Raw genomic sequence first — 12,172 nt, forward strand, 5'->3', positions numbered from 1 at the left:
TATTTTCATATTATTGTAAGGCTTTTGTCTTTCCTTGAAGTTCTTAATCCAAACGCAGAAATCTGTGTACAATCTTTAATATTTTTATAATTCATTAGCCAATTCACCAAACATCATGTATCACATACCAGTTCTTTTTTCCAGTGATGTAGGAGGCCCTTGTCATCATATTTTTTATCCTCATTCACACATTTTTTTTTGAAATGCTATTTTTTTTTCTGGGAATATATATTTTTAAACCTTGGCCATATTATGTTTTGCTATTATAATAACCTTATAATACATTTTAACATATCAAAGAACAAGTCATCTCTCCTTGTCATTTTCAATATTATACTGAATCTATTTGCTTATTTATTGTACCTAATACATTTAGGATGCATTTGTCACTATGCAGTAGAAACTCTTGTGTGTTACTGATTGAGAATGGTTTAATTCATGAGAATATTCATGGGAGAATTCACATCTTTTCACTACTGAACATTCCTATCTTCAAGAAAGAAATTAAGGACTTTCTGTATGTTCTTCAATAAATTTTTAGAGATCTCTTCTGTCCCTGCCAGACACAGACATTTGTTATACCACTATGGTTTATAGTTTTATGGCTATTGTAAATAAATTCTTATTTTAAAACCACTGAGCCACCCAGGCACCCCAACAAATCCTTATTTTTATAAAATTTCCTCAGTAGTAATTTTTATGAACAAGAAAAGCTATTAATTTCTGCTATTAATCTATGTAGTCACTTTGGTGAAACCTATTTTAAGAGTTTGCGGTCTGTTCTTGTAGATTTTTAAGGTAAAGAATCAATTAAAACTTAAATATAGTCTTTGAGAAATTTCTTTTCAACAATAACGCTCTACTTGTCTCACATCATTTACTAAAACTTTTCTGTAGAATGTTGAATAGTGGTTGTGATAGTAGAAATGTTTATCTTTTACTGATTTTCATAGAAATATTTTTAATAGGTCACCAGTAAATATGTTTGCTCCAAATTTCTAGAAGGTGTCTTTTATTCAGGAATGCATTTCCTTTCTAAATATTAAGAATTTTATCTTGTACTGCCATTGAATTTTCTGGTGTGTTCCTCATTTCTTGATCAGGTTTTTCCCTGCATTAATCTTTTTTACAGCCATACCATTAATAGTTTTCTTAAGTTGAATAATTGTTTCATTCCTAAGACAAAGTCCACTGTTTCAAAGTGCAGTATTCTTTAAAAGCACAGTTACACCTGACCTGCTAAAAAGTTATTTATAATGTGTGCATGTGTCATCCTAAATAATTAGATGACTAGCTTTCCATCTGTTTATGTGTTCAAGAATAGGGCTTTTGAACCTCAGCCCTGTTAACATCCTGGGCTGGATAGTTCTTTGTCGACTTGTGTATTTTAGGATGTAAGCATCCCTGGCATCAATCCACTAGATGCCAGTGGCACTGGCTCCCCAGTTGTGACAACCAAAACTGTCTGCTAGCATTGCCAAAAGCTCCTTGCCGGAGGACCAGAATGCCCTCTTGGGAACTGGGAAAGATGTAAATGTACAGGACAAGTCTCAGAGTTCTGATTTAGAGAATTGGTTAATTTTTATGAAAATTATAACTTTATCCAGAATATGTAGGAGTAAGAACAGCTATAGGGGAAAATGATCAATTTGGTTTTAAAATACTGAATTTGATTTACTCATGAGAAACACGTATGGCAACGTTTGGAAGGAAGTTCTAATCTTTAAGAACCTGGAAACCACAGCTGCCTTCAGATATCTATTTGAATTTTTTGATTAGATAGGTGAAAGATGAAACTGTGAAAATGGGCAAGATAAGTTTTTAAATGACTCAAGAATGGGCAAAGGGCAGATGCCTGAAGGATTCCAAGGTTAAGTTTCTTTGGGTGTGGGGTGGGAAGCCAGAGAGAGAAATTGCTGAGTGGTGGGAGACGAGTAATAGAGACTAGTGCCAATACGTGAGGAGAGAAAGTTTCCAGGAAGAAGGTATCCTCAGCATAATATGTGAATGTGTCACAAAAATGAGTCAACCGAATCTGACAATTCTATTTTGCTGTTATTTTCCATAGTGGGTGTAGACTCGGCACCTGATTCTCTGGCCTTCAGCACACAGAGATGATCAGTGATAAAATTCCTTGCCCCAGAAGCCTAAGGAGATTTGTATTTACATAATTCATAGGGAATTACCCTGAAACTTAAGACTCTACTCCAGAGATGCCACACTGACCAAAATGTGTCTCTGGAAGGCACAAATCTGAAAAATGTTTGGCAGGGACATTTTGTCAGACTGATGTAGAAGTTCCTCCTCAGTTTCTTCAGCATTACTGAATGAAGGCCTTGGAGTCATATATGCAGGTTCCGACTGCAGCTTTTCTGATTATTGAGGAAAATTACTTAATTCCTTTGACCATCAGTTTCCTCATAAAAATATTAGGGATAACAACTTTTTGTATTTCATTGGATGATTGTGATGATTTGATGAGGTTACTTACGCATATGAAGATGGTTGTATCTGGCACATGGCATGTGTTCAAGAAGTGATGGCTGTTAGGTATGGTTCTTTGTGTTTGAAGAACAACCTATACCATACATCAAAATGCAGTGCTTACTGCGCTACTTTAAAATAAAGGTAATGTTTGCATTTCTATCTCTTTCTTCCTTCCTTTCCTCCTTTCCTCTCCTCACTGTCTCTCAACTTCTCTCCTCTCCCTTCATGCCTGCCTTCCTTCCTCTCTCTTTTCTTTCCCTCTCTCTTTTTTTCTTTCTGCACCTTTGTGTTATATATGGTTTCTCTCAACGATTAGGTAGTGCTTTATAAAGTTAACCTTGGGCAATTAATTTCTGGGTCTGTTTTCTCATATGCAAAATATACTCATATCTACCTCCAGAGTTGGTGTTCGGATGAAATTACATAATGCATATAAAATACCAATAGCACAGAGAATTTTCAACAAATGGGTGTTATAATGATTTTGTTAGGGTGGTAGTTTGGACCACCTTGCCTTCATATTTATAAACATATGTGTGTTGGGGATATTTTTGGCATTCTTCTGAGTGCCCAGGAAAAACTAATAATATTCACATTTCAAATGTGACTTGATTTTCCAGAGCTTTATTTCAGGATTAATAATTTATTTTAAAAAATTAGTGAAAATCATTGTTATTATATTGTACATCTAAAACTATAACAACACTGTAGGCTATTTATACTTCAGTGAAAAAGAACTGGAAACCAATTTTCTCATATTGTTTAAGTATTCTACTATGAACTTTTACATGCAGGGATGACTTAATTGTGATGTTTATGGTCACCAAAGAGAATTACAGACCTAAGAATATCTGATATGGCATAAGTCTGGGAATCCTCTCTTTTCAATGCATGATGTTAGGCATGGAGAAAAAGAAGCATCCAGTACTGGAAATCTCAGAAAAAAATAAAATTCTTAGAGAATCAGCAGTAGTGATTCATTGAATGTGAGAAGGCCAGGAAGATATTCTAAGTGATAGCTATGAATTTCTTACATGTTATGTTTGATTATTCAAATATCCCTGTCTTCTCAGTCCCTCAATATGGTGGCCCTCAATAAAACCAATGTTCAATCTGTGACCTTCTTCCTGACGGGCATCCCAGGCCTGAAAGCAGCCCAGGTTTGGATCTCCATCCCTTTTTGTCTCCTGTATGTCATCGCCCTCTCTGGGAACAGCATGATCCTATTTGTGGTCCTCCGTGAGCAAAACCTCCATGAACCCATGTATTATTTCCTCTCTATGCTTTCAGCCACGGACCTGAGCTTATCCCTGTGCACCCTTTCCACTACCCTTGGTGTCTTCTGGTTTGAAGCTCGAGAAATCACCTTAAACGCCTGCATTGCCCAGATGTTCTTTCTCCATGGATTTACTTTCATGGAGTCTGGGGTTCTGCTGGCCATGGCCTTTGATCGTTTTGTAGCCATCTGTAATCCACTGAGATATACCACCGTTCTCACCAATGCCAGGATTGCCCAGATTGGGATGAGCATATTGATAAGAAACATTGCTGTCATGTTACCCGTGGTGCTCTTTGTTAAAAAGCTGTCTTTCTGCAGTGCTGTGGTCCTTTCACATTCTTACTGCTACCATGTTGATCTCATTCAACTCTCATGCACAGACAATAGAATCAACAATATCCTTGGTCTGTTTGCAATTTTCTCCACAACAGGGTTTGACTGCCCTTGCATCTTGCTGTCCTATGTACTGATCATCCGATCTGTTCTCAGCATTGCCTCCTCAGAGGGGCGGCAAAAAGCCTTCAACACCTGCATATCCCACATCAGTGCTGTTGCCATCTTCTACATCCCTCTTATTGGCTTGTCTCTTGTCCGTCGCTATGGCCATTCAGCACCTGCATTTGTCCACACCATCATGGCAAATGTCTTCCTTCTCATTCCTCCTGTGCTCAACCCTATCATCTACAGTGTGAAGACTAAGCAGATTCGAAAGGCTATTACCAAGGTCTTAATTCAGAAGCAGCAACAAATCTAATCACTAGTTATCTCACAGTAGAGAGAAATCCATTTATGAATGAGTGCTTTGGTGGAATGGGGTCATGTCCCACAGGCCTGCATATTGTTCCAACAATGTTAAAGTAAGTAACTTGCAAGTTATGGAGATATTTGCTTAGTTTCCTTGTCAGTAAGTGTATAAGTTATATTTGTTTTCAAGGTAAAGTGGGATAATGTATGTAAACAACTATTCATATGTGTAAGTAGAATGAACCTGAATAAAGTATTCATTCAGACTGCATGCAATTCAAAACGTCCAGATTTAATGTAGGAAAATTTGTTAATAAACTGTTCTTTTCTGAATGATATCCAATGGGCACTTTGATTTTTTCTTCTTAAAATTCTTCCTTAACTCTAAAAATAGTCATTCTATAGAGTGTATCTTACTAGCATATCAATGTAGTTCAACACTGGATTGTATACAGGTAGTTATTTTGCCCTTTCTTACGTGTAGGATCATCTATGATGTGCATACAAAATGCCATATCAAATGCTCAGGATCAGTCTTGCTGCTGTTAGCGGAATGTTAAAAGTGGATAATAACATTACTAACAACCCAGAAATGAAGATTACACAATTTTTCCTAAAATTAATCTTGATAAATGGGAATTTAAACTTTTGCCTCATGTTTTATCTCTCTCTCTTCCATTTTGACTCCATCTGTGAGCCCACTGGATCAGGAGTAGTATAACAAAGCCTGCTGATATTTACATGTAGTTTCTTTCTGTCTTATTATTGTTTCTCCTCTGAGGTGGGTACAGTTTTGTGGATGTTAGCATGAGATACAAGGACTTTCACCCTCTGTGTCCACTTTAGTATGTATTTTACATACATCTTCTACAGACTTCCTTATCTCTCTTCTTCTGAGTTTGCTAGTTCCATTCACTGAGCAACTAGCCAAGCCTTTCAGCAAAGTACAGAAGTCCATGTATAAGCACATATACCTTAGACAACCTCTCTTTCTACACAAAGTCTACAACCACTGTCCATCATGAGATTAGTCCTTCAGCACTTTTTTTTTTTTCTCTTTACGGTCATTAATGTATGAGGCTGATGTGTCACTATATTCTGCTTCTGGTTATCACAAACTTGCCCCCCCCATCCATCCATAAACAAAGCCTGAATATTCTCCTTCTCTTCCAGTAACTTATCAGAACCTTTAGTGAGGCCATGAATGTGAATTAATAGAGACACATCTATAAGACATTGATAAATGTCATGGGATTCTGGGACAACTGCTCACAAACTTTATTTGTGCTTACATGGACTTTGTACTTTATCTTTCCTACCATAATGGTTTCAACTTCACAGATGCGGTAACATGAATATTTTACCAGCTCATGAATGTAATATAACCAATTATATAATTAGGCCTCTGGGGATGAAATCATTAAGATAAAATTTGTCCATAATTCCATGAATCATCTTGCCCCAGGAATCTCATATGTATGAAAATCATTGTGATTAAATTTGTCCATCATTCCATTAATCATCTCACCCCAATAATCTCATACTTTAATCAAAAAAGAACATGATGGAAAGTTTGGTTGCCTATTATCAGTGTGAGATGATATCTCATATCCAATAGTCCTCAAGGAATTTGGGTATTCTCCTTTCCTCAATGAAAAAGTACATTTATAAGTGGGCACATTTGATTTTGTAAGTACATTTTAAGCCTGTGAATTTACTAAGGTTTTTCTTGGTGAAGCTTGCAAAACCCAGTCTACCCTCTGGGAGTGCCAAGAAAGGTGCCAAGTCTCTGAGCTCTGGGTGCCAGACGAGCTTATGATCACTGGGCACTGCTGGAACTGGGATATAGACACAATGCCTTTTGTAGGACTATAATATATTTCCATGTGAGGCTCAGGTGGGGATAGCTCCAGGCTGCCCTTTTGAGATGCAGGTTGGGTGGCCAGTTCACTAGATGGCTAGCCCTGTGCTGCCTTGATTTGTATATACATGCCCAAGGCTAAGGAGAAGAGGTAGGAGATGTTCCCTCAGCTGGAAGCCTGCTACATACTGTCTGGGCCTCTGGTTATGTCCCTGTTGCCCCAGTGAAGAACAGAGTACGTGCCCAGTGGCTATACTGGAGGAAGCTGTGCACTGCTGGATCTGAGCACTGAAGAAACACACAGTGCCAAGCAATGGAAAAATAGCATGTTCTGTGGGAGTCTGGCCAACAAAGCACACAGAAACCAGGAAGAGAAAACTCCTTCTCCCTCCAGTGTTCCTTCACTGCCTTCCACTGACGCATCTTAATATTGTGTCAGCTGACAAAAGACAAGTATGTACAGAGTCCCAACACCATCATCGTAGAACAGGTAAAAAGGAATTTGGAGCTGAGAAATAACAAATCAGTAATGAGCCAGACACCTTTACGGGTGGGTATGGATCATTCCTGCAGACCCAACTCTGAAACCTTATCAAATACCTCTCATGATAGTCCATCCAGGAAAATAAGGAGGGAACCATTCATCCATTGGATCTCATTTACCATTGGTCAGTATTTATCCTATGAGTTGATCATTCCCCCATACTTCCTCACATGTATGAATACCAAGTGAATACCTGAGAATGTGTCATGCCTCAGTGTCAGCCCTGGGGCAAGAAGCAGGAGGAGCACAGTGCAGGTCTAAGGCAAGAGGTAACCATGTTCTCCCTTTGTGGAGCCAACCAATGAGTGATGCGTCTGTTTGTTGCCACCTTGACTGGACAATAAGCTCACAAGATTTGGAGTGGTACACTTCCAATGAAGTTGATTCATGACATAACTCAAACCCTGATGTTCTCACCAGGAGAGGCTGTAGGTTGACAGAAGGCTGGTGCCTCCAAGTAAGGTTTGGGCCTTCTCTCCTGTTGAACTGAAAAGTCTTCTTTGTTCTTTTCTGATGCAAATGTTACTTCCCCATTTAATTCCATGAATCAATTAGAGTTGCTCACTTATCAACTTCTATTTCTTCACTTTTATTTTTTTTTTCACCTCATAGAGGAGAAATGATTCAGAAAAGGTTTCCATGGACCATGTGTTTTAAAAAAGATGGAGGTAGCTCCATGACAATGGGGAAAGTTCAATAAGCATGTAAAGCACACAGATGTGTTCTCAGAGAGGGCTGCTGAGAGCAACCCCTTTTATAAGGAATATTTGTCATTGTGAAATTCAGTACTTTTTACATTAAAATTATAATATTAACAATAGATTAAAAAAGGAATAAAGGAAGGGAAGAAATGGAGGAGGAGGCGCTGGGGCAGCAATTTGAACAGGAGAAAAAAAAACAGGAAGAGGATAATGCATTTTATTTAATCTTTTACCTAAATATTCTTAGGTGAATTTGCCTTTTACCTATATTGTCACTGCCTTGCTCCGTGTAAATACCATACAGAACAAAGCACCAGTGTGTGTGTGTGTGTGTGTGTGTGTGTGTGTGTGCACGCAGTTCTGGTTGCCTTTCCGCCTGGTGACCTTAAAGCCATTTCTAGATCTAGGGATCAAGGAATGTTCAATTCAGAATGATGCAGATATATGTCAAGGAATGCTGGGAGGATGTAACATAGACATAATTGAGCCATATAATTCCATTATGATCCTAGACAGATGTTGGATTAAATATATCCAGATTAAGAATTTTTAATTTTTTATTTAATGCTCTGACTATAATATGTTTATATACTAGAATATGGAAAATCACTTTTCACAATCAAATTACAAGCCTCTTTTTTCCAATTTTCTGCCTGACCAATGCTGATGACCGGCTCTCACCTCTAGCACATCTCCTTTTATATTAACCTGAGGACCGAGGGATCATTATAGGCTTATGTAAATCGGTTCAGTTATTTCTTGTTTCTTTGTTTCATGCTGATGGTGTTTAACTAGATCTTATTTTCTATTCTGTCTTTGAAAATCATATGGCCTCCTGAATGTACCACTGGAATTATACTTTTTATTTCCAATTTTCAAAGTTTAGGGCTGAGTAAGAATTGATACTTTTGATGTGAAGGCTCTAAGATACCATAATGTTTGTGATTCTGGCTTGCTTCCTGTTTTAGGAGATGAAATGCCTTCACGGGCCAATAAATGTGAAGGGACTAGATATAAGACCATGAAGAAAAGAGGAGTCAATGATAAATCTGAAAGCTTGTGACCTACCTAAATCTACTTACATTTAAATGAAGATGTGATGACCAAACAGCCCATCTGTGTGGAGGATTCTACATAAAGTCTGTGATAGAAAAAGAAGGACTCACAATCATTAACGAATTTGCTGGTAACAGATCACAGCCCTTTCAGTCTCTAATATCTGAGAATCTTGAAAATGCTCCTTCAGAATACCCATTTATTTCTGCGGACAATTTTAGGCTCCATTATGGGTTATCCTGGGAGAATCAGACATGCTCCCGATTCTTCCTCAAGCACCTTTGTCTGATGTTGGTTTTAGTAACATAAGAGCCTGAGTTCTAGAACCTTCTTCACTATTGGCATTGGCAGGAGAGCGGTGAAGGAGGATAAACACACAAAAGCAGTAATTGTTATGGATGATTTTACCGTGTTTATGGTGACGATATCGTGTGTGTTTGCATATGCCCAAACTCATCAAAATGAGTACGTTAAATATATGCATCTTTTTGTATATCACTATAAAGTTGAAAAAATTAGAAAAAAATGTGGTTTTCTAAAACAGCTTAACATTTTACTTTTGGAAAGGAAATTGAATATTAACAAATACTATCTTTAACCATACAATATAGCTATGTTCAGAAGAGAATCTCCTTATCCATTTGTTTTCCACTTTGCAATCCATTGTCATCAGGGAATATGCAATCTCTTGAAGGAGAGACCAACACTCAGCATACCAAATGCTCCCTGTTACCAGTCTCAAAACGTTGTGGGAAAAAAACAAAAAACAAAAAACAAACACAAAACAAACATTGTGATTCTGGCAGCAATTTTCATGGAGCTGTTCAGGCTTTCCTGGAACTTGCTGTATTCTGGAGTCTTTCATCTTCTCAGATTGCCTACTCCATTTCCCTAGACTTTGGCACCGAATTAACCTTTTCTGTGCACTTCTGTTCTTGTCTGAATTATTTTTTTCTCGTATTAAAATTACTTCCTCAATCAAGGATAATTTTTAAAAATACATTAAAGTGCAAAAAAGAAAATTAAAATACCACAAATCTCACTATTGATTTGTAATTATTAGCATTTAGATGTAGTCCCAGAATCTTTTTCTATGCATATGTATTTTTTTCTTAAAGATTTTGTTTATTTTTTTGAGACAGAGAAAGCGAGGAAGAGAGAGAGACAGAGTGCAAGTACAAGCAGGGGGTATGGCAGGCAGGGGAGACGCAGGCTTCCTGTGGAGCAAGGAGCCTGAAATGGGGCTTGATCCCAGGATCCCGGGATCATGACTTGAGCAGAAGGCAGCTGCTTAACCGACTAAGCCACCTACGCATTCCTGTATTTCTTCTAGAGTTGGTTTCAGCCCTATGGACGGGTGTCATATTATATCTGGATCCTTTTTCACTTCTTTACGTGCTCTTTGCAAATATATTAGTTACATGATACATGATGATCTTCAATTGATCATTCTTCATATACATCAGTATATGTATTTTCCTGTTTTTGTTTTTATAAATAATGTATCTACATATTTCTTTGTGTTTTTTTCCCCCACAAATTCTATTTTTATAAAGAGGTTCCAAGATGGGGAAAATACATGTACTTTATAACTGTTTTGGTGGAAAGTTTTAATCTCCTTTTTAACAAAGCATAAGAACTTAGACTTCTCCTGGTACGGTAAAAGTCATTTTCAGTGTAGTGGTTTGTGGAAGATGGCAGTCTGTTCAAATCTTCACTAACTTGAATGGTGGACATATTTTTTACTCTTTCCTTGGGATGATGAAGATTGATCAAATCAATATTTACGATCAATCACATGTCTCAGAGAGTTCTTGTTCTGGGCATTTTGAAAATTGTTCATTTCGTTCTGGAGGTTTGCTAACCTCAGGACGTTTTGTTCACAGAGATGACTTTGTGATAATATGTGATGATCCCAGATCAGTGGGGGCAGTGGGGTTGGTTGTGATGCCCTGACCCTTAGCTCAGGGATCTTTTCCACAACATCCTTGAATAACCCTGTCCCTGATCTGCTTGGTTCTAACTCCATAGATGATGGGGTTGAGCATGGGAGGTACCAGGAGGTAGAGATTAGCGAACATGACATGTACCACTCGGGGCACATGATGTCCAAAGCGGTGGGTGAGGAAGGTAAAGAGGGCTGGGATATAAAAAGCCAAGATGACACAGATATGGGAAGCACATGTGCCAAAAGCCTTGAGTCGGGCCTCCTCAGAGGGCAACCTCAGAACAGTTCTCAAAATCATCACATAGGATATACTAATGACAATTATGTCAAAGCCAACCACAGAGAAGGCCACAAAGAGCCCATATGCACGATTGATTCTAGTATCTGCACACACCAGCTTTAGCACAGCCATGTGCTCACAGTATGACTGGGGAATGACATGGTTGGTGCAGAAGGGCATCCTGGACACCATGAAGCAGAAGGGACTCACCCACAGCAACCCTCTCATCATCACAGCTGCCCCCAGTTTACCCACTACAGATGGAGTCAGGACAGTAGAGTGGTGCAGTGGGAAGCAGATAGCCACATAACGGTCCAAGGCCATAGCCATGAGCAACCCAGACTCCACAGAAGAAAAGGCATGGATGAAGAACACCTGGATGAGGCAGGCATGGTATTCAATCTCATGAGCATGAAACCAGAGTATAGCCAGCATTTTAGGTTGGGTGGAAGAGGACAGGGCCAGGTCAGTGACAGCCAGCATGGCTAGGAACAGGTACATGGGCTCATGCAGCGTGTGGTCAGTTCGGACTATATGAAGAACAATGATATTGCCAACTACAGCCACAACATACATGGCACAAAATGGAAAGGCAATCCAAAATTGGTAATTCTCAAGTCCTGGGATCCCAAGTAGGATGAAGAACACAGGTTGTGAAGAACTATTCTCTGAAGCCAGCATCATAGAATGGGTGTTTTGTTCTCCCCTGAAAAGGTATGTACTTTATACAGGTGATAATAGTCAAATAAATATTATTATTTATACTCTTTCATAAAAGGCAATTTAATAATAGGGTAAAAGGGTTTAATGGCAAACTGAAAGAATTTCAACTGTTGAAATAAAAAAATTTTGCAACATAAAGTGATGCTACTCTTTATTCCTCATTCATATTTATATCATTCAAAATGATATCAACACATACTAACTGCAAGTTTGATTTTTTTCAAGGAATCAATATTTTCCATGAACATAGAGTCTGCTAAGGGAAAAGTATCCTGACAATAATGTCAGTAATAGTCATTCTTGCCCTTCTGTTTTTCAGAACTAACTAACTTACCTAACCCTTTCCATAGGTTCTTTTCAGCCCTCTGTTTTAGCCACTTCCGTGAATTTTCAGGGTAGGAAGCCAGACTGGAAAACACTTTGGCTTAAAGTCTCATAGGAAGGTATGTGTGATGTTGAAATTAGCTTTGACTCTAGGAGTTATCAGGAGAATCTGGGCTGGAAGATAGCTGACTGACGATTGTACACTTGTAATTAGTTCTATTATCT

General features: G+C 38.3%; 2 protein-coding genes across 2 annotated transcripts; one reads left to right on the plus strand and one right to left on the minus strand.

The window, feature by feature from the left end:
- Positions 1 to 3,569: 3,569 nt before the first annotated feature.
- Positions 3,570 to 4,520, plus strand: LOC309840139 (olfactory receptor 51F2-like; the record flags this gene model as incomplete). The annotated part of the gene is made up of 1 exon (XM_082682205.1): positions 3,570 to 4,520. The coding sequence occupies one exon, from the start codon at positions 3,570 to 3,572 to the stop codon at positions 4,518 to 4,520; it is 951 nt and encodes a 316-aa protein (XP_082538331.1).
- Positions 4,521 to 10,636: 6,116 nt separating this feature from the next.
- On the minus strand, positions 10,637 to 11,584 carry LOC309840147 (olfactory receptor 52R1-like; the record flags this gene model as incomplete). The annotated part of the gene is made up of 1 exon (XM_082682221.1): positions 10,637 to 11,584. The coding sequence occupies one exon, from the start codon at positions 11,582 to 11,584 to the stop codon at positions 10,637 to 10,639; it is 948 nt and encodes a 315-aa protein (XP_082538347.1).
- Between the last annotated feature and the right edge of the window lie 588 nt (positions 11,585 to 12,172).

This window comes from Mustela nivalis, assembly GCF_964662115.1.
Source record: "Mustela nivalis genome assembly, chromosome: 9".
Classification (NCBI taxonomy): domain Eukaryota; kingdom Metazoa; phylum Chordata; class Mammalia; order Carnivora; family Mustelidae; genus Mustela; species Mustela nivalis.